Source organism: Somniosus microcephalus, chromosome 20 (assembly GCF_052327205.1).
Source record: "Somniosus microcephalus isolate GS21.2 chromosome 20, FLI_Smic_1.0, whole genome shotgun sequence".
In the NCBI taxonomy this organism is placed as follows: Eukaryota; Metazoa; Chordata; class Chondrichthyes; order Squaliformes; family Somniosidae; genus Somniosus; species Somniosus microcephalus.
The window spans coordinates 50,358,378-50,381,779 of NC_141006.1; the positions used below are offsets into that span (position 1 = coordinate 50,358,378).

Sequence of the window (23,402 nt, forward strand, 5' to 3'; positions counted from 1 at the left end):
GAGCCATTGCTGGTGGTGAATAATAAAACCACCAAGAATGGTGATTTCAGATGAGAGGAAGCTAAAATTGATAACTTGATTTTGCTCCACAAAAAAAAAAAAGTTGTGTTACGAGAGTGATACACACTGTATTGATTAAGTGAGATGAGAGTGATTAGGTTTATATGTGTGGCACTCCAAGAATAAACATTACATTGAATGAGGATGTCAATAAAGGATGTAAAGATCATTTTCAGTGTTCAGTTAATTAATTGGCTGACGATGCTTTAATAACAGTACCCCCACACAACTAGATGACTGCTGGGTTTGAACTCCAGGACTGTCCTCTTTCTTCATTTGAAAGAGAAATATTGCCTTAGAAGCATACAATGATACAGCGCAGGAGGAGGCCATTCGGCTCATTGTGCCTGCGCCAGCTCTTTGGTAGAGCTAACATCAATGTTATTTAAAAGGAAGAGCGTATGTTGGGGGTGGGGTGGGGGAGGAGAAATCAGGAAATGGTTTGTACTATCAAGCAGATGTAAGCACAATATAAAGCTTCAAGATATGGCGAGCCATGGAGCAACACTGAAAAAGTTGCCGCCTGGCAATTGGACAAATCAACATCCTTTAATGCGAAAGGCGGTTTGGTTCTAAACGGACGCCGAGAGTTTTTTTTTTAACCTTTATCCAAACCCTAAAAATGGAATGTTTTGCTCTGGTGAGATATTCCATTCAGTGGGTCAAACTAGAAGTGACAAAACTCACTGCAAACGTAGCCTGTAGATTTTACAGAAAATTAAATCCCCCACCATCAATATCCTGGGGAGTCACCATTGACCAGAAACCTAACTGGACCAGTCACATAAATACTGTGGCAACAAGAGCAGGTCAGAGGCTAGGTATTCTGCAGCGAGTGTTTCACCTCCTGACTCCCCAAAGCCTTTTCACCATCTACAAGGCACAAGTCAGGAGTGTGATGGAATACACTCCATTTGCCTGGATGAGTGCAACTCCAACAACACTCAAGAAGCTCGACATCAGGACAAAGCAGCCCGTTTGATTGGCACCCCATTCACCACCTTAAACATTCACTCCCTCCACCACCAATGTACAGTGGCTGCAGTGTGTACCATCTACAAGATGCACTGCAGCAACTCGCCAAGGCTTCTTCGGCAGTACCTCCCAAACCCGCGACCTCTACCACCTAGAAGGACAAGGGCAGCAGGCGCATGAGAACACCACCACCTCCACGTTCCTCTCCAAGTCACACGCCACCCTGACTTAGAAGTATATCGCCGTTCCTTCATCGTCGCTGAGTCAAAATCCTGGAACTCTCTCCCTAACAGCACTGTGGGAGTACCTTCACCACACGGACTGCAGCGGTTCAAGAAGGCGGCCCACCACCACCTTCTCAAGGGCAATTAGGGATGGGCAATAAATGCTGGCCATGCCAGCGATGCCCCGATCCCATGAACGAATAAAAAAAACCTCAAACACTCTGTTTATGAAACAAGTGCCATCAGGATCCCTTTAAAGCAAACCATTAATATTCAGTTAAGACAAAAATAAAACTACAAAAAGGTACTACTAAATGTGTGGTATAAATGAAATATAGCTGGCACGGGAGAAAATATTGATCCTCATTTTATAGTGAACTCCTCACAATTGGTTTGACAAGAAACCAGGTTTTCCGGAGAATCAATACACTTTGGTTTGTACTATGACAGGACTGACCTAAAGATTTTAGCTTAAATATAATTTTTACACCACATTTGCTGCTGTCAGTTGCAGTACCATTTTTGCCACAAGAGTGCATTGTGCAAATATTAAAATAGGTTTGCAGAAAATCAACACGACAGAAACTTACCCACTAAAAGTTGTACCTTCCTGTGTCTAGCATTCCCCCAGTATCGGCAAATGTGGCAAGAATTAGTGTTCATTTCATTTTGGAACTGACATTCTTTTCAATGCAATGTGACCAATTTGCAGCGTTGTCAAATCTACATCAAACTCAACCCACTGATTGTGATAAAATCATCTTTTATAATAAGTTTTTCCTAAAGAAAAGCAGCTCATAGCACACACTGTTGTATTTTGGTGAGGTCACAAATATTAACACTGCATTTAATGCGCTGAAAATTCTACTTCGTTGAAGTATTATACCTGGATCAATTGTTCCACAAAATGGAGCTAAATTGAAGGGACTTGGCACACTGGAATTCTATGTCTAGATTCAATATACATTTACAGAAATTAACTCTGTAAAGTTTCTATTGTTGCAGTTAAGTTAAAAATGTAAGCCTTGGTCCATTTGCCAAGAAACAATTTATTGAGACAGTTTACTCGAGTGTAGCTGACACTGTGTGGTTTACTAAAAACAAGTGAATGTCCTCTATACACTCAAAAGTTATAGAGCGTACCTACACATATGTTATATCAAAAGAAAGCTTATGATTATGGAAGTGTCATAGGCGTATTTACTTTTTGGTCAGACAAAAATTGTTCGGACAGTATACAAAAAACGTTCAAAAAATTGACAACTCCGCTCATTAGCGTTGAGTGACGTGATGGTTGACCAATCGTACAGGGGATAGCGTTGAGTGACGTGATGGTTGACCAATCGGTGCATCACGGGGGCAGGGGGGGGGGGGGGGTCATTGTGTGTGTGGGCGGGCCATCCTACAGGGGATAGCGTTGAGTGATGTGATGGTTGACCAATCCTACAGTTGAGTGACCTGATGGTTGACAAATCAGTGCGTCACGGGGGGCGTTTCATTGCGTGTGTGGACGGGCCTAATCCTTCTGAGCTGAGGTGAGTGGCCGCCATCTTGATTCCTAACTATTGATTTATTTTTCCCACTTTCTGTGTGTTTATTTTTCCCCACTTTCAACACAATTAAATAGTTTTAAAAAAAAGTAAATTAATCTGTAAATATTTATTCTAAGCTCATTAATTTTCCTAGCTTTCACCCTCTTTTTTTGCTCTTGACTCGCTGCCTCCGCCGGGCACTGCAACCTTGGAGGGTTACCCCGGCAACCAGGCCCGGGCCTCTCTCACAGCCTGTAGCCGCTCAGGAGGGCGGGGGTGAGGGGGGAAGAAGGTTTTCCCCGGCAACCGGGCCCGGGCCTCTCTCACAGCCTGTGGCCGCTCAGGAGGGCGCAGAGGGGGGGGGGAGGAGGGTTACCCCGGCAACTGGGCCCGCGCCTCTCTCACAGCCTGTAGCCGCTCAGGAGGGCGGAGAAGAAAGTTTTCCCCGGCAACCGGGCCCGGGCCTCTCTCACAGCCTGTAGCCGCTCGGCGGGGGGGGGGGTTTACCCCCGGCAACCCGGCCCGGGCCCCTCTCAGCGCCAACCGTGCGGCCCCAGAGCCTGACCGAAACCGCGCAGGTCAGCGGCGGCGTCGCTCGCACGGGGGCTCCAGGTCACCAAGGCCTCTCCCCTCTCTCCTCCCACCTCCCCCCCTCTCTCTCCTCCCACCCTCCCCCCCTCTCTCCCCTCCCCCCTCTCTCTCCCCTCCCCCCTCTCTCTCCCCTCCCCTCTCTCTCCCCTCCCCCCTCTCTCTTCCCCCTCCTCTCTCTTCCCCCTCCTCTCTCCTCCCCCTCCCTCTCCTCCCCCTCCCTCTCCTCTCTCTCCTCCCCCCTCCCTCTCTCTCCTCCCCCCCTCCCTCTCTCCTCCCCCCTCACTCCCCTCCCCCCCTCTCTCCCTCTCCTCCCCCCCCTCTCTCCTCTCCCCCTCCCTCTCTCTCCTCCCCCTCCCTCTCTCTCCTCCCCCGTCCCTCTCTCCCTCTCTCCTCCCCCCCTCCTCCCCCTCTCTCTCCTCTCCCCCCCTCTCTCCTCTCCCCCCTCTTTCTCCTCTCCCCCCCTCTCTCTCCTCTCCCCCCCTCTCTCTCCTCTCGCCCCCTCTCTCTCCTCTCCCCCCCTCTCTCCTCTCCCCCCCCCTCTCTCCTCTCCCCCCCTCTCTCCTCTCCCCCCCCTCTCTCTCCTCTCCCCCCTCTCTCTCCTCTCCCCCCCCTCTCCTCTCCCCCCCTCTCTCCTCTCCCCCCCTCTCTCCTCTCCTCCCCTCTCTCTCCTCTCCCCCCCTCTCTCTCCTCTCCCCCCCTCTCTCTCCTCTCCCCCCCTCTCTCTCCTCTCCCCCCCTCTCTCTCCTCTCCCCCCTCTCTCTCCTCTCCCCCCCCCTCTCTCCTCTCCCCCCCCTCTCCTCTCCCCCCCTCTCTCCTCTCCCCCCCCTCTCTCTCCTCTCCCCCCTCTTTCTCCTCTTCCCCCCTCTCTCCTCTCCCCCCCTCTCTCCTCTCCTCCCCTCTCTCTCCTCTCCCCCCCTCTCTCTCCTCTCCCCCCCCTCTCTCTCCTCTCCCCCCCTCTCTCTCCTCTCCCCCCCTCTCTCTCCTCTCCCCCCCTCTCTCTCCTCTCCCCCCCTCTCTCTCCTCTCCCCCCCTCTCTCTCCTCTCCCCCCCTCTCTCTCCTCTCCCCCCCTCTCTCTCCTCTCCCCCCCTCTCTCTCCTCTCCCCCCCTCTCTCTCCTCTCCCCCCCTCTCTCTCCTCTCCCCCCCTCTCTCTCCTCTCCCCCCCTCTCTCTCCTCTCCCCCCCTCTCTCTCCTCTCCCCCCCTCTCTCTCCTCTCCCCCCCTCTCTCTCCTCTCCCCCCCTCTCTCTCCTCTCCCCCCCTCTCTCTCCTCTCCCCCCCTCTCTCTCCTCTCCCCCCCTCTCTCTCCTCTCCCCCCTCTCTCTCCTCTCCCCCCCCCTCTCTCTCCTCGCCTCTCTCTTTCTCCTTGCCTCTCTCTTTCTCCTTGCCTCTCTCTTTCTCCTTCTCTTTGCCTCTCTCTCTCTTTCTCCTTCCCACACAGACAGACAAACTCATATATATATAAAAATTATTTGTACTTTTTTCATAACAACATGCCCTCAAAAAACCCTCGGCACCGCCGGGCACTCCAGCTAGTTGATTGGTTTATTCCCACCCCCAATTACAAACTGTTCTAATGTGCCACCTTTATTTGATAGAAATGATGGTATCTGGGAATAGGTAGCAAACAATTACCAAGTACTGTGCCACAACCCTACTACAGGAAACTTTGTGCTATCCGGCGCCGACGGGACCGAGCTGTTGCCTTCCCATCAAAACTGCTGGACAAACCAGCGCTAATGTTGAAACATACGGAGATTTTGAGCTCCGTATCTGGCAACAAACCCTGTTGCTTAGCAACAGCTTCTAAACAGTCGGCCGTACCTTGCAAGCGTCTCTGTAGCTTAGCAACAGCTTCAGTGAGACCTTGCAGAGCCTGACTGGTGAAAAAAAAGCAACAAAAAGAAAAAAAACCTACAAAAAGAAAAAAAACCTAACGAAATGGCTCCTGATTTTTGCCGGTGGCTCCAGCATTCCGGTCAGTTAACCTCCGGATAAACCAAAGTTTCCTGTAGAAAAGGATGGAAACTTTATTTAGTCATGGCTGATTCACACCTATGCTTCTAACTTACCCTCTCCACACTGATAATTCTTCCAACTCTAATATCAAGCCTTGAAGGTACAATGTCATCATTCTCAGTAGTTGGTCCCTTGGAAGCTCCCTCTGCAAATTGAATCGGAGAATTTTTTTTAAAAATACATATTTTTGCAATGGCACATTAGGAATGTAAATTTTATTCTTTTAAAAGAATAATTTCACTGGCAGAAAATCTTTTGTAAATATAGACATTGAATCAGCAAAAGCAGCTTAAGAGAAGAAATAATTAATCGACAGGGAAGATATGTATTCCACAGCTTTAACTTATAGGAATGCTCTAATATATCCATTATTATACTCCAGGCATCACATTAATTGGAACGAGATATTAGTGTGAGATATAATGGAGGTGAAATGGGTCTTTAGAGCTAGCACTATGAATCGGCAGCACCTTTTGATTTGCTTTTCCATTCATTTTATCCCCAACGTCTTTGATTTCTCTCATCATACGTCCTATTGGCTAATATCACTTCTGCAATTTTACCATCTCCTGTTTTCCACTTAAGCACTTTTACACATCATTCTATTATTTTTTTGCGTGTGTTTGCGTTTTTCCCCCTTTTCCTTTCGTCTGCTCCGTTTTGAATGCTGTTTATCTAGAATATCCTCCAGTTTGACAAAGGGTCCACACCCGAAATGTAACTCCTCTGTTCTCTCCACAAATAAGAACATAAGAAATAGGAGCTGGAGTAGGCCATTCGGCCCCTCGAGCCTGCTCCGCCATTCAATAAGATCATGGCTGATCTTCTACCTCAACTCCACTTTCCTGCACTATCCCCATATCCCTTGATTCCCTTAATATTCAAAAATCTATCGATCTCAGCCTTGAATATACTCAACGACTGAGCCTCCACAGCCCTCTGGGGTAGAGAATTCCAAAGATTCACCACCCTCAGTGAAGAAATTCCTCCTCATCTCAGTCCTAAATGGCTGACCCCTTATTCTGAGACTGTGACCCCTGGTTCTAGACTCCCCAGCCAGGGGAAACATCCTCCCTGCATCTACCCTGTCAAGCCCTGTAAGAATTTTGTATGTTTTAATGAGATCACCTCTCATTATTCTAAACTCTAGGGAATGTAGGCCCAGTCTACTCAATCTCTCCTCATAGGACAATCCCCCCATCCCAGGAACCAGTCTGGTGAACCTTCATTGCACTCCCTCTATGGCAACTATATCCTTCCTTAAGTAAGGAGACCAAAACTGTACACAATACTCCAGGTGTGGTCTCACCAGGGCCCTTTATAATTGCAGTAAGGCGTCTTTACTCTTATACTCAAATCCTCTTGTAATAAAGGCCAACATACCATTTCCTTTCCTAATTGCTTGCTGTACCTGCATGTTAACTTTCAGGTGATTCGTGTACAGGAAACTTTGGTTTATCCGGAGGTTGTATGGCCGGAAACCTCGATCTAATGGCAGAAATCAGCAGCCGTTTTGGTTAGGTTTTTTTTCTTCTCCTAGCATTTTTTTTTTTTTTTTTTTATAATAAGTCAGGCTCTGGAAAGCGTCTCTGTAGCTTAGCAACAGCTTCAGAGACGCTTCCAAGGTACGGGCCGAGTGTTTACAAGCTGTTGCTAAGCAACAGTGTTTGCTGTCAGATACGGAGATGAAAACCTCCGTATCCTTCAACATTAGCGCTGGTCTATCCGAGGTTTTGATAGATCGACAGCAGCTCGGTCCCGTATATCGCGAAGTTTCCTGTACAAGGACACCCAGGTCCCTCTGAACACCAACATTTCCAAATCTCTCACCATTTAAAAAACTCTGCTTTTCTAGTTTTCCTACCAAAGTGGATAACTTCACATTTCTCCACATTATATTCAATTTGCCATGTTCTTGCCCACTCACTTAGCTTGTTTATATCCCCTTGAAGCCTCTTTGCATCCTCCTCACAACTTAGATTCCCAGCCAGCTTTGTGTCATCAGCAAACTTGGATATATTACATTTGGTCCCCTCATCCAAATCATTGATATAGATTGTGAATAGCTGAGGCCCAAGCACTGATCCTTGCGGTACCCCACTAGTTACAGCCTGCCAACCCGAAAATGACCCGTTTATTCCTACTCTCTGTTTTCTGTCCGTTAACCAAGCCTCAATCCAGGCTAGTATATTACCCCCAATCCCATGAGCCCTAATTTTGTTCAATAACCTCTTGTGTGGCACCTTATCGAATGCCTTCTGAAAATCCAAATACACCACATCCACCTGTTGAGCGGTTTCTGTTCTCGTTTTAAAAGTAGGTTTGCAAGGTTTTTTTTAATGTAGGGGCAGTACAAGGAGTAGGCAATTTATTGTATAGGCCCCAGCTGGAGTATGATGTGCAGTTTTGGGCAACCTAATGTGAAAAGGATATTCGAGTCACGGAAATGATGCAAGATAGATTTAGTAGGAGGATACCAGGATTAGAGGATACAGTTACGAAAGACTTGAAAAGCTAGAACTGTATTAACTAGAGCAGAAAAGGTAAGGGGGAGCTTTAATAGAAGTGTTCAAAATTATGAAAGAATTCAAACACGTAAATAATGAAATGTTATTTCCACTAGTTAATAAATGTTAAACAGGGGCATCAATTTAGGATATTAGAAGCATAAAAGATTAGAATATAGAATACATTGCCAAAAGTAGCTACTGAAGCACAATGTTTAAGAGGGTGTTGTATAAACATTTGAAGAAAATGACTGATGGGTATGGGAGGAGCAAGCTTTGTGGAGCTGCCAGTGGCACAGGCACAATGGGCCAAAATGGCCTCCAAAAGTCTGCTGCCCATATCCTAACTCGCACCAAGTTCTGTTCACCCATCACCCCTGTGCTCACTGACCTACACTGGCTCCCGGTCCAGCAATACCTCAAATTTTAAATTTTCATCCTTGTGTTCAAATCCCTTCATGGCCTTGCCCCATCCTATATCTGTAACCTCCTCTAGTCCTAAAACCTTTGAAAACTCTGCATTCCTCCAATTCTGGCTGCTTTTGCATCCCCAATTGGCAATCATGCCTTCAACTGTCTGGGCCCCAACGCTGGAAAACCCTCCCTAAAGCACTCTGCCTCTTTACCTCTCCCCTTTAAAACTTACCCAAGCTTTTGGTCACATATCCTAATACAGGAAACTCTCGATTTACCGGCACCCAAACAACCGGAAATCTCGGTTAACTGGCAAAATTCAGGAGTAGGTTCAGTTAAGTTTTTCTTCATATTAGTGGCCGTTTCTTGATTCTTGGCTGTGTAATCGGGGCTTCTTGCACCTGTTGCTAAGCAACAGGGAAGCTTGGATTTGTTGCCGTGTACGGAGCTCTCGTAGCTTTTAACTATAACTCTCTGTAATCCGGACTTTTTGATAAACCGGCACCACGTCGGTCCCGTCGGTGCCGGATAAAAAAAGAGTTTCCTGTACGTTCTTATGTGGCTCAGTGTCAAATTTTGTCTGATAACACTCCTGTGAAACACCTTGGAACGTTTCACTGCATTAAAAGCGCTATATAAATGCAGGTTATTGTTGTTCTATGCTTGAGCACCAATGTTTTTTTTTATCAAAGTAACTTCCAGCTCTACTGTACTCAGGTTTCATTTTCACTGGGGAAGGCAAAAAGTTTTCATTTTCACTGGGGAAGACAAAAAGTTAACTCCCTATTTTAAATAGAAATTACTCACTTTGTTGTTTTGTAGGTGCAGGATAAGCTGCTCTGGTTAATTTCTGCATCTCTGGCGTTTGAAACTTCTTCCTGATTGGGTCCAGCAGCTTATTCAAGGCAACTTCCACAGAATTCTTCAGGTCCCCAGGATGAACAGACTGGGGAGGAAAATGGTAACTCAGTAATATGCATTTTCATGCAAATAATGATTAATCTGCTAAAACTCTGCTCAGGACTTCCATTACAAGTACAACAGCTGCTGGTATTAATGACCAGACTTCAAAGGAATTATTGGCACAATGTCTATTTCTGTAGCAAACATGGATAAGAGCTAAATATTAAAAAAAGTCACTCCTACAAGCAAAGGTTTGAGTAATATGTACAGAAAAATAACAAATTTACATATGTTTAACATTTAGTTTAGCATAGGTTTAAAAGAGGGAAACAATTTTTAATTACTTGGTCACTGAAGTCTTTTTCAAGTTCGTCACACTCTATGTAGGTCTTGCTGCCACCCCACTTCTCATCTCTCATAACAACAAACTCTGAAAAAGAATAGTCAAACAGAAGTGACTGGTTAGTATTCTGAAATAAATATTGTTCGTAGCATACATTAGCTATTCTTTTTAAGCTTGGACTACCGTGCAACAATGCATTTGCAAATTCCCATACACTTTCAAAATGAATTGCACCAATTCTTCCATTCACAACTATAAAACAAAACACACTAGGATTGCGAGAACAGGCTTGGGCTTTTCATCTGTACTTTTTTGAAGTCTGTGAAAGTCATTATGGACTGATGCGAATGTGTAAAAGCAATTGGCTAGGAGTGGAGGAGGCAGAAAAACAGGAGAAGCAGTTCTCGGGGAAAAAAAAGGGAAGAAAAAATTGGGAAGTTCAAGAGTTTACAAAATATATTGCAAATCATTTAAAATTAAATGAAATGGAGGGCTTATCACAATATTGCATAATTGGTGTGTGCTTGAAACTCCAGCTCTGAACAGGCCATTGCCGTATAGTTCTGCGGTATGGTGAACACTCTCTATGGTTGTATATTAGGCAACCTGCGGCTACTTGAGAAATGCTTTCCCTGAAACCTACAGCTATATTGCTCCCCTGTTATTCTCGAAGTTCATACTCTTATCCTAACAGGAATATTTCGCTAAAGTTTTCTATAGGTTTCACATTCAATAAGGTAGCACAATATACAGGAAACTCTTTTTTATCCGGCACCGACGGGACCGGCGTGCTGCCGGTTGATCAAAAAGTCCGGATTACAGAGAGGTATGCTTACTAAGGTATGAGAGCCCCGTACACGGCCACAGATCCAGGCGTCCCTGTTGCACGGCAACAGGTGCAGGAACCCCGGTTACACGGCCACAGGTGCAGGAACCCCGGTTACACGGCCACAGGTGCAGGAACCCCAGTTACACGGCCACAGGTGCAGGAACCCCGGTTACACGGCCACAGGTGCAGGAACCCCGGTTACACGGCCACAGGTGCAGGAACCCCGGTTACACGGCCACAGGTGCAGGAACCCCGGTTACACGGCCACTAATATGAAGTAAAACTTACCTGAACCTACTCCTGAATTTTGCCGGTTAAGAGAGATTTCCAGTTATTTAGGTGCCGGTAAAAAGAGAGTTTCCTGTATACGGAATTGTACTTGCCGATGTTCACAAGTCTAACCAGCTCTCAATAGATTCACTGTTCATTTTTTAATCCACTGTCCTATTTTATTATTTTGCACTGTCAGGATAATATTTTATGTACATATACACTTCATTATTTTCTTATCACACCAGACAGATGTAAATGTTCCCAGCTCCCTTTAAATTGGCGCTGTACTTAGAATTTCCATAAGACTGGAGCAGCAGTTAAAGAAAAAATGATGATTTATTGTACATTTTTATTAGTTCTTTGGAGAAATGTAGAACATGGAAGAGTGATCATGTTTATTTAATAAGATTTATTAAAATTGGCAATAGATTTTGTAATAAATAAATGTGATATGTAATTGGAATGAACTGGCACATTTAAAATTACTTTCAAAATGTTTCAGCAAAATAAACTAAAAGCATTTAAATTTGTCGGTGCGGTAATATTCTCCCTTCTGAAATTACTTTTTCCCCTTCCCACTTCAGTTGGATCCTCACAACCTTTCTATCTTCCACAACTTATCCAAAATTCTGCCATACATATCCTGTTACAGCCAATGAAGTACTTTTTGAGGGGTAGTCACTGTTGTAATGTAGGAAACGCAGCAGCCAATTTACGCACAGCAAGCTCCTGTTTGCCTATCATCCCTGTGCTCGCTAATGTACACTGACTTCAGCCGTGGCTCAGTGGGTAGCACTCTCGTCTCCGAGTCAAAGGTTGTGGTTCAAGTCCCACACCAGAGACTGGAGTACATAATCTAGGCCGACACTCCAGTGCAGTACTGAGGCAGTGCTGCTCTGTCGGATGAGACATTAAACCGAGGCCCCCTCTGTCCTCTCAGGTGGACGTAAAAGTTTCCACTATTGCAAAGAGGAGCACTGAAGTTCTCCTGGTGTCCTGGCCAATATTTAATCCTCAATCAACATCACAAAAAAAAAATGATCTGGTCATTATTTCATTGCTGTTTTTGTTGGGCCTTGCTGTGCATAAATTGGCTTCTGCGTTTCCTACATTTCCTACAGTGACTACACATCAAAAAGTACTTCATTGGCTGTAATGTGCTTTGGAATGTCAAGGTCATGAAAGGTGCTATATAAATGCAAGTCTTTCTTTCAAACCCTCAAGACATTACATTTAAAATCCTCATCTAGAAATCCTTCCATGGCCTCAGTCCACCTTATCTCTGCAATCTTCTCCAACTCTATATTCCCCCTCTCCCTTCACCCAAACACTGGTGGCCGACCCTTCAACCCCATAGGTCCTACTCTTTAGAATTCTGTCCATAAACCTCTCCACCTATCTCTCCTTTAAAAACCTCAAAACCCATCTCTACAGTCAAGCTTTTGGTCTCCTCCCAATGTGTTTCCTTGGAATGTATATGGAAGACATATGTTGGTAAATACCTTGGCCCAAAATTTCCTGTAGCAGGGCAACGAACAGCACCTGTTGTGAGTTAGACTTGCCCTTGCCCGTTTAATATCGACGATATTTTGCGCTGCAAGTTGTTGGAAGTGCGAGATTGAAATGGCGTAGCGCCCTCTATTGGGCATCTGAATCTGAGTGAGCAGGGCAAGCAACTGTGTATCGCAACAGATCAGACTGAAGGACTGAAATTAACAGTGCAAGGACTGAGAAGGAAGAGTAAGTTAGAGTGGGTGAATTCAATGTCAACTCAGGTACAGAAAGAAATGAAGAGAGGCTGGAGAGAGAAAAAAAAGAGACGAAGAGAAAGTGAAAAATATATTTTAATTTTTAAAAAAATCTCCAACAATTAAAACTTGAAGGGATGAGACTCCACATTTTCAGTGCCAGAGAGGTTGTCTGGCAGTAATTAACACTTATCACACCGTTAAAAGGGTACTTAGACTTGAAATGACTTGACTTAACTTTCTGTGGCGATTTTACTTCCTATCATGCAAGTACAGCAGTGTCACGCCGCTCAATGCATTTCAATGGGGAGTCAGACAGCGAGATGCCGCTTTTCACAAAGCTAACATCGGAGCAATGGATCTCCGACAGCAACTTTTCCATTTCTGCGTTTAATCGCATATCGCCCTCGCCTGAAGTTATTGTGGCATCTGCGTACAAGTAACGGACAGCGCTATTAGCCTCGCCGTTATTTTGACAGCAAATTTTGGGTCCTTATATTTAAAGCAACATTTTGCTTCAATTTTAGTTTGTAATATATATTTCAACTTTAAAAATAGCAGTTTTATTGATGTTTATGGTATAAATAGTGTTTAAAAAGATACAATGGAAATTGAAGAAAGAATTGAGATTTTTTTCCCAAACAATTCTGAGAACAGTACGATGTAAAATTCCATGTTCCTTATTCTCACCTCCATGCAATGGAAACAAAACATGTTTCACAAAGGATAAAACACCATTGTTCTCCACATTGCCCGGTTCACAGAATGCCCTTTTCAGCTTCTTTTTTACATCTTCCTTTTTGTCCAGCAAGTCAATTTTGGATTCCTAAAAGCAATAAGTACTGTGAGTATCCAAAAGAGATTACCAAAAAAAAACCAACCTATGAATATAGCGGAACACTTGTATTCAGTGTTCTCTGCTTCTTGCTCCATTTCTCATCCACACATCTAGTAGTGCTACAAATCTTATATACAAGTTGATTGATTATGACAGAGTAAGTAGATATAAAAATATCTACCAATAGCTGGGGGATAATCTTGTACAACAGCTCCCTTCTATTCAGAATTCTAACCTTGGATTGACTCAAAGGCCTAGAAATTCGGTATAGCCACGTTTGGGGCGCTAGTCCTGGTGATGCGCAAAGTTTAGCGCCACCTAGCGCGATATTGGGTTGCAGCGCCCCTAAAGGTGATTGCGGCGCTAAATCAGGCGCTGCACGCTACTCCTAAGGCGCTAACCCGGCGGCGCAACCGAATTTCGCGGCGGCGGGGCGCAGCGAGGGTGCTGTCAATAATCACTTTCCCTGGGACACACTGGCGCCGGCCAGCTCTTAAAGGGGCAGGTCAATTGGCATCACCAGACACACTCACTGCCTCGTAGGCCTTCAAAGCGGTGGGAGCCTACCTGTGGCGCACCAGCCTAGCAAGACATGGAAAGGGTGAGGCAGAGGGCGGAACGCCTCACTGATGGGGCATTGGATGGCGCAGTGGAATCAAGGCCAAGGAAGATGGTCGGAATGTGATTTATGTTTTGGACAGTCTCCCGGGTGTGAGAGGCAGTTATGTGTCAGTGTATTAGTTTTGCTTTCTGTTGCCACAGCTTTCTCATGTTTGAAGGAACCACATTTTGTGTAATGAAACACTTTCTTCATTTACAATGGCCATGCCTGCTATTTACATGCATCTTGCCCTTCACCGGCTTGGGGGTATCAGACCAGTTCCATTCCTGTTCTTGGAATGGCAACAAGCATTCTGTGAGAGGGGCCTAGAAGCTACTTCTGATCAGCCTCTGACGCGCAGCCTGAGACGAGCCGCTCGCGTAGAAGTTCAGGCCAGCAGCCATCTTCTCAGCCACTAACAGAGATGTCCTGCACCTTATCTGAGGCTGCAGATCCGGCTGAAGCAGCTGGCACAGCTCAGTCACCACATCCTTTCTAAATCGCAGCCTTCTGACACACTGCTCCTCCGGCATGTTCATGTAGGAAAACTGCTGTCGGAAAACCCTGCTAGCGTAAGGTCTGCTGTGGCGACATCTGTTGGCCCTCCTCCGTCTGGCCATGCCCACCCCCCTCTCCCAGCGTCTCAGTGCCCTTTCCAGATGATTCAGCAGCAGGACGTTCCCCTCCAATGCAGCCCCCATAATAAGTGCCCACAGGAAGGTTCCCTGTTGTCAAGGCTCACCAACAGCAAGGTGATGGTCAGAAGGCTGAAGATCGTCTGCCTGCGCTAGCTCAGTGGTTAAACGGCTCTCAGTGTGCAGCTCAGCAACTCTTTGTAGCTCTCAAGGAAGTTGTGATCCAAAAATGGCTGCCGCTTTTAAACCACACCAGTCCCCTTTAAATAACGCTCCTCCAGCCCGAGAGCAACTTGGTAAGGTCCAGGTAAGCTGTCACTATTAGCGCCAGGCGCTACGGAGGGGGGCGCCACTGAATTTCCGGTCCAGGGCGCCCAAAAGGCGTTGCACACTCAAATGACGTCATAATCAGCCTGCGCCCATGAGCGGGCGCTAAGATTTAGCGCCGGCGCTAAATGCATGCTCAATATGGGGCGAGGCACTAGGCGCCTTGCGCCCACCCGGAAATTGGCTAACGCCCCACTTCTCGGCCTCTTTAGGCGTTAACCGGTGGCGCTAACAACCGAATTTCTCCCCCAAGATGTCTTAATAAGGTACCTGAAGAGCCTTCAGGAATTAAGTACTTTGATGTCAACTGCACAACTTCACTTCTGAAAAGCCATAAATCGCCAAGTGTAAAATGTCTCATGAATTTGAAATCATGAACTTCATTCATATTTTTGGTTGCCAGACTTAAATATATTTTTTCAGCAGACATAATCTAGTTGTTATAAATAAATATACATTAGCTTTTACTATACAGTTGCTCACTTTTCTGGACCTTAACAATATCTGTAAAACTACTCTCAATACAATATGAAATGAAAGCCATCAGTAAGTAATACCTCTTCAGAGGAGCTCATTTTTCCTCCAGTCAGACCTGGAACCATAGGGTTCATTAAGTGAATACGCTTGGCATACCCAAGAGCTGGAAGGTACTGCATAAATACAAAGAACAATTAAAGTTAAATACATTAGCATAGTAGTTCAAGATTTTTAAATTTTACAACTACAAAGAGCAGCCAGTTCAGGAGTTGAACAGTTGGAGGACAAACAAGAACTGAGAGGAGGGTTTTAAAAAGATCAGACCTTAAAAGCATGCGTTGTACTAACACTACTACTAATTTTGTTTATACAGTGCCTTATCACCAAAATGTCTCAAAGTGCTTCACATAATGGATTACTTTTGAAGAGCAGTAACTATTGTGATGAATGGCAACAACCATTTTGCTTTAACAATGCAAGATGATTAATTCATCTGTTTTAGTATCAAAGAAACAGAACTTTATTTATCTAAAGAGTTGCATTAAAACGCTGCCGAGACATTTAACTGAATGGCATGTGTGTGTCGTTATAAATTACATTATTAACCTCTACTAATACTGTTACGATAGCAAATACTACTAATACTGTGCCTATCAACAAATAAGGATCAATAACTGCAGCCCGGTAAATCATCTCCCCAATTATCTCAAAGCTCATAGAAAGTTATCGAGAATGAGAAGCTGTTACGTCTCAATCACAACACCCTATCTAATCAACAATCTGGCTTCACAGCAAACCAAATTAAGTTGTGATCATTTCAAATTCATGCTTCAATACGATTCTTCTCTTCCTCAATGCAGATAAAGCAGTGGCATCTGAATCAGTGGCGCTGACAAAGTAAAATACGTTTAGTTTGACAGCTGCACAATGGAATTCAGTGTTCTCTACCAAAATGAATACAACACAAGATCTTAGTATTACAAGGGCATTAAATTTTTCCGAAAAGGCATAAATATTTTTGAAGGGGAAGAAACGATGCAGAAAATGATCCACGCAGACAGCTCCATGCTATTTATAAAATGGAATGCTATGTCTGGTGAGAGGAACTTAATGAAATTACAGCCCAATAAAACACATTTTTGAAGTTACTAAACGAGAAAGCCTTCATTTGTAACACACACAGTTCTTCAAAATGTCCCATCTTTCATAAGGAAACTCAGTGCCCCATCACAAAAATTCCCTAATGAAATTTGCTCAAGATCTGCTGCAGTCTAAATTCTACATATATTGTGTTAGGGATAGCTAAGTTCTGGTACACAACTCCTGATCCAAATATTCCAGCCTAATATTTAAATGCATTGCTTTGGCTCCCGAATCCGTTTACGTAATTGCCAATTTTAGAAGATAATAAATTTACCTTTTCTGCAAAGGTGAATATTTTCCTCTGATCAATTCCACCAAACTGTGCATCGACCTTCAAATATTCTTCATCCAAGGCCTAAAAGAGCAGAAAATGATTTTAAAAAAAACATACCTTAACCCTCAGGAATGAAATGGGAAAAAAAATCAGCTTAAGTTTTCTGTCAATGGTGATATTGTAACTTTCAGTACAAAAAGAAAAGGCACACGGAAACAATCTCTTGCCCATTAAGTTCATCACAAGTATTAAAAGTAGCCTCAGAGAATTATTAGAAGAGCACCATGATTATGAACACACTATGGATAGTTGTGAGTTGATAAGAATGCAAATGAATCGAGGAGTACAAAAGACAGAAACGTTATTAAGTAAAACTCAAGTTGCTTATGGGCATCATTTGAACACCAGCTTATTACTTAATCTTACAGCAAAATACTGCGGATGCTGGAAATCCGAAATAACAACAGAAAACGCTGGAAAAACTCAGCAGGCCAGGCAGCATCCGTGGAGAGAGAAACAGAGTTAACGTTTCAGGTTGAAACCCTTCTTCAGAACTGAGAAAAAAGCAGGAAATGAAACAGATTAAAAGGCCAGTTTGGGGGCTGGGAAATGGAGGAGGGGATGAAAGAACAAAAGGGGAGGTCTGAGAGGTGAAGAGACATTAAGAGATATTCAAGATGAGACGAGATGGTAATAGGACAGGTAAAGAGACAAAAGACGGCTCTAGATGAAGTGTGAAATGCACTGGCAGAGTGAGAGACAGCTGCCATGTGGGAGAGAAAAAAAGGAAAAGGTACAAACCAAAGGTGTGGATAAAAAATATATAAAAATATAATAGGGGTCGAGGTTATGATCTGAAATTGTTGTACTCGATATTGAGTCCGGAAGGCTGTAAAGTGCCTAATCAGAAGATGAGGTGCTGTTCCTCGAGCTTACGCTGAGCTTCCGTGGAACAATGCAAGAGGCCGCGGACGGTGAGGTCTGAGTGGGAGTGGAGCGGTGAATTGAAATGACAGGCGACCGGAAGCTCGGGGTCCCCCTTACGGACTGAACGGAGGTGTTCCACAAAGCGGTCACCCAATCTGCGTTTGGTCTCCCCAATGTAGGAGACCACATCGTGAGCAGCGAATACTTAATCTTTACATTTAATAACTTGAAATCCCCGTCAATATATTAATAATGGACAGGTTATACAGAAACTGATTTCCCTTAAATTGTTCCGTTTCCGGTCTTTCCCATTCCTACCTGTAATTCGGGATACAGGAGACCACTGAGGAGTGGATGGTCCACTTGTTTAACGACTTCTGCGCCAGCCTTTTTGGCATCATGCTGAGTCACCACAGAGGATAACTTGTAGACATCCAAAGTGTATTCCCTGAAAACATACAGACACATTCTGATGTTGGAGAACTCGTTACAGTCAAAAGAAATAAAGAGCTTTAACCCATTAAGGAAAGCAAAAGCAATTCCTTCCTGCCATCTCTCAGATTATATTACTACAGGCTAATAATTTATTTCTTACCTGCTTAGCTGATAATCAGTTCCCTTCACAAATCGGAGTTTTTCTATTGGTACACCGATACTTTCCAGCATTGCTTTTATGACATGTTCATAGTACTGTGTCCTCAGCTCGAGCAGTTCCCAGGGAGCTTTCATGTTGTCCAAATAAGCGTGCAAATCAGCAAACAAAATAGTTACCTAGAATGGAAGGGAAAAGATAAAGATTTTAAAACTAAGAGTTATTTGGATGAATAATTTTAAAACGCAACTTCCATTATGTCTGGGAATTGATGACGTGACCTCCTTATAAAATATTCACACAGAAATTGAGGTGCAGCACAATGATGCAGAAAGCCGAGGGGTGATATTTCCTGCTCTACTTCACCACCACCTCTCTCAACCCCTCCACTGCCTCCGTGATGTCAGGCTGCTTGTCCCACATCCAGGGCTGGATGAGCAGAAATTTCCTCCAATTAAACATCGGGAAGACCGAAGCCACCATTTTCGGTCCCTGCCACAAACTCTGTTCCCTAACTACCGATTCCATCTCCTTCGTTGGCCAAATTCCCAGGCTGAACCAGACTGTTTGCCACCTAGGTGTATTATTCGACCCTGAGCTGAGCTTCCGACCCTATATTCTCTCCATTACCAGGACCGCTTACTTCCACCTCCATAATATCACCCATCATCCTGTGCTCACTGTCCTACATTGGCACCCCGTATCCTAACTGGCACCCAGTCCCGTTCACCCATCATCCTGTGCTCACTGTCCTACACTGGCTGCCCGTATCCTAACTGGCACCCAGTCCCGTTCACCCATCATCCTGTGCTCACTGTCCAACACTGGCTCCCCGTATCCTAACTGGCACCCAGGCCCGTTCACCCATCATCCTGTGCTCACTGTCTTACATTGGCTGCCCGTATCCTAACTGGCACCCAGTCCCGTTCACCCATCATCCTGTGCTCACTGTCCTACACTGGCTGCCCGTATCCTAACTGGCACCCTGTCCCATTCACCCATCATCCTGTGCTCACTGTCCTACATTGGCTCCCCGTATCCTAACTGGCACCCAGTCCCGTTCACCCATCATCCTGTGCTCACTGTCCTACATTGGCTGCCCGTATCCTAACTGGCACCCAGTCCCGTTCACCCATCATCCTGTGCTCCCTGTCCTATATTGGCTCCCCGTATCCTAACTGGCACCCAGTCCCGTTCACCCATCATCCTGTGCTCACTGTCCTACATTGGCTGCCCGTATCCTAACTGGCACCCTGTCCCGTTCACCCATCATCCTGTGCTCACTGTCCTACATTGGCTCCCCGTATCCTAACTGGCACCCAGTCCCGTTCACCCATCATCCTGTGCTCACTGTCCTACACTGGCTCCCCGTATCCTAACTGGCACCCAGTCCTGTTCACCCATCATCCTGTGCTCACTGTCCTACACTGGCTGCCCGTATCCTAACTGGCACCCAGTCCCGTTCACCTATCATCCTGTGCTCACTGTCCTACACTGGCTCCCCGTATCCTAACTGGCACCCAGTCCCGTTCACCTATCATCCTGTGCTCACTGTCCTACACTGGCTCCCCGTATCCTAACTGGCACCCAGTCCCATTCACCCATCATCCTGTGCTCACTGTCCTACATTGGCTGCCCGTATCCTAACTGGCACCCAGTCCCGTTCACCCATCATCCTGTGCTCACTGTCCTACATTGGCTCCCCGTATCCTAACTGGCACCCAGTCCCGTTCACCCATCATCCTGTGCTCACTGTCCTACATTGGCTGCCCGTATCCGAACTGGCACCCAGTCCCGTTCACCCATCATCCTGTGCTCACTGTCCTACATTGGCTCCCCGTATCCTAACTGGCACACAGTCCCATTCACCCATCATCCTGTGCTCACTGTCCTACATTGGCTGCCCGTATCCTAACTGGCACCCAGTCCCGTTCACCCATCATCCTGTGCTCACTGTCCTACACTGGCTGCCCGTATCCTAACTGGCACCCAGTCACGTTCACCCATCATCCTGTGCTCACTGTCCTACATTGGCTGCCCGTATCCTAACTGGCACCCAGTCCCGTTCACCCATCATCCTGTGCTCACTGTCCTACATTGGCTGCCCGTATCCTAACTGGCACCCAGTCCCGTTCACCCATCATCCTGTGCTCACTGTCCTACACTGGCTCCCTGTCCCCCCAGTGCCTCAAATTTAAAATTTTTATCCTTGGTTCAAATCTCTTCATGGCCTTGCCCCATCCCATCTCTGCAACCCCCTCCAGCCCTACAACTGTCTGGAGAACTAACTCTACAATTATGGCCTCTTGTGCAGCCCCAACTTCCATCGCCCAACCATAGGTGACCGCGTCTTCAGCTGTCTAAGCCTTAAGCTCTGGAATTCCCTCCCTAAACCTCTTTACCTCTCCTCCTTTAAGACATTCCTTAAAACCTACCTCTTTGACCAAGCTTTTGGTCACCTCGGTGTCAATTTTTGTCTATTTACGCTCTTGTGAAGCGCCTTTGGACGTTTTACTATGTTAAAGGCGTTGTATGAATGCAAGTTGTTGCATCGCTGAGTTCCTGATCTTAAGTGAGTCACTGCGTGCAAACACTAAGTGCAGGCTAGGATCTTTTCAATATTGGTGAAAGAGGTGTTCCTGAACTGATTTTTCATATTCACCTATTGACCAATTACAAACAGCATCAATGGAGGCATTACCATCAGGCTACCTGCCTCCTGAACAAAGATGGGCAGATTTTCCCAATTAAAAATATATATGGAAACTCACTGTGCAACATCATAATGATACAGTATTATGGAAATTAGAATCATTAATGAATATCACATTTGTACCTATGCTGTCAGTTTTCTACAAGATTGACTGAAGCAGTACCATGGGCCTTGTATATCCGACCTACATTTTTATACTAGGTACACAAGAACTGTACAGAATATCTGCAGTAGAACCTCCCGCACTATATTTCTGTATCTCCTTCCCAAACAGCAGAATCCTGTGGTGCTTTGCCCGCCTGTATGCAGCAGCTGAAACAAAGAATCGACCAGCAATTGCCAAAAAAGGGGGTGCTAGAACGTACATTAGGCTATGAAAAATCTGTGATTTGTCTGTTGCTTTGTAGTACAAATCCTTCTGCGTTTGCAGTAACATGAGTTAAATTAGCGAGGTATCTTATCTGTTACAGTTGTCTTTGATTGCACCTAATGTATGAAAACCATCCTCACCTCAGATCCAGCTTTTAGGAAGTCAGCGATCTTTGACATTGGCACAAAGTACGCTACATGAGGCTTTCCGGTGGTAGCGGTTCCCCAGTAAATATTCAAGTCCCGTTCCTCCAGAATTGAACACATCTTATCCTCACCCAGGACCTCCTGCAAAAAATGCAAGAAAAGTTTGTTTTGTTCAAATGTCCATGTAGATTGAGCATAAAAAATCATTTTTTTTAATGATTTTTTTCCTGGGGTAAAGTGTATCTGTCAAGTAGACAATATGAAGTAAACTGAAATGGCTAAAGCTTGAAAGTTCAACATACAGACGAGAAAATGATTGCTTTTCAGTGAAATGATTGGTCTCTAAAAGGTAATCAATTATTCACAGACTCCAATATGTACAGATCGTTTTCCTTTTATTCTGATTCTTGCTTTTCTACTAACATTATGATTTGAACATTGTTCATTAAGGTAGTTTATTTATAATCATTTGTTATACTTTCTCAGTCTATTTTCTTACAGTGACCATACAGTGTAGTGTACAGTTTGTATATTAGCTAATAGTGTGAGAATTTACAACAGGTTTGTGTTCACATATCATTACGGTGAGGAAGGCCATTCAGCCCTAAACTCCATGCATTTCAGCATCCAGCTGATTTTTAAAAGATTCCAGTGGTTTTGCCTCTACCATTCTTCCTGGCAATCTATTCCGTACATTCATCACTCTGTGAAGAAGAATTTCCTCATCTCAAATGAATTTGATATTTACATTACAAGACCATACCTGCAAGTTCCTGGTGATAAGACGGATTTTCTCCTCAACATTCTTATTGTCCCCCATGATGCTGAATTCTCCCACTGATTACCTGAGATAAACTGGAAGAAAAATAACACCATTAGCTTTGGAAAACAAAATCTCGAGCTTGTTACAGGTGAAAATTTATTGCTGTTCACAAACTTTGCCAGTACCACCTGTGAACCTCTCCAGTCGAATACTTCCTTATGTTTAGATGACTAACTCTTAAAGGTTGCAATGGCAATGTAAAATCTAAAGCAAATATTTGTCAATCTATATACTGTAATACTACTCTGTAACTATTCACTTTCTGGCATTTGATTGGTCCCTGTTAACTATATAACCAATAATATATTATTTGTAACCACTTCATTTTTAAAATAGGGACCCTGACAATAAGACTCCCATAGAATCATAGAAATTTACGGCACAGAAGGAGGCCATCCGACCCATCGTGTCTGTGCTGGCCGAAAAAGAGCCATCCAGCCTAATCCCACTTCCTAGCTCTGGCCCCGTAACCCTGTAGGCTACTGCACTTCAAGTGAATATCCAAGTACTTTCTAAATGTGATGAGGGTTTCTGCCTCTACCACCCTTTCAGGCAGTGAGTTCCAGACCCCCACCACCCTCTGGGTGAAAAAAGTTTCCATGTGCAAAATAAAGACTGTGCCACTGTTGCTACTGTTTCTCACCCACATTGTTAGAACCTGAATCTTTCTCAGAAGCAAATTCTGTGACTAATATCCAGTTTATCCTGAATCGGGGTCTAAAATACTTCTATAGTACTGAACTGACAGAAGATTTACTGCAATAAAACGTCATGAATAATCCGAATATCAACATATTCAGGCAGAAAATGTTACTTAGATTGTTAAGAAGGGCTTCACTTCTAAGCTTTCTACTGCCTCCTCCCAGTACTTTTTTATAGTCAAAAATGTTCCAACAACAGGCTTGGACAAAACAAGTCACAGTCTCAGGATACGGGGTAGGACATTTAAGACAGAGATGAGGAGAAATGTCTTCACTCAGAGGGTGGTGAACCTGTGGAATTCTCTACCACAGAAGGCTGTGGAGGCCAAGTCACTGTATATATTTAAGAAGGAGATACAGGAAACTCTTTTTTATCCGGCACCGACGGGACCGGCGTGGTGCCGGTTGATCAAAAAGTCC

General features: G+C 44.8%; 1 protein-coding gene across 1 annotated transcript in view; it reads right to left on the bottom strand.

Moving 5' to 3' along the window:
* Nucleotides 1–23,402, bottom strand: part of yars1 (tyrosyl-tRNA synthetase 1) — a 51,663-nt gene that overhangs the window by 22,131 nt on the left and 6,130 nt on the right. The window contains exons 2-11 of the mRNA XM_085962660.1: nt 22,222–22,313; nt 21,453–21,599; nt 18,233–18,408; nt 17,956–18,085; nt 16,711–16,791; nt 15,374–15,466; nt 13,106–13,241; nt 9,567–9,652; nt 9,127–9,265; nt 5,452–5,543 (exon numbers count right to left, since the gene is read on the bottom strand). Coding sequence (XP_085818786.1) covers nt 5,452–5,543; nt 9,127–9,265; nt 9,567–9,652; nt 13,106–13,241; nt 15,374–15,466; nt 16,711–16,791; nt 17,956–18,085; nt 18,233–18,408; nt 21,453–21,599; nt 22,222–22,278 — 1,137 coding nt within the window. The 5' untranslated portion in view covers nt 22,279–22,313. The remainder of the gene's footprint in view (nt 1–5,451; nt 5,544–9,126; nt 9,266–9,566; nt 9,653–13,105; nt 13,242–15,373; nt 15,467–16,710; nt 16,792–17,955; nt 18,086–18,232; nt 18,409–21,452; nt 21,600–22,221; nt 22,314–23,402) is intronic.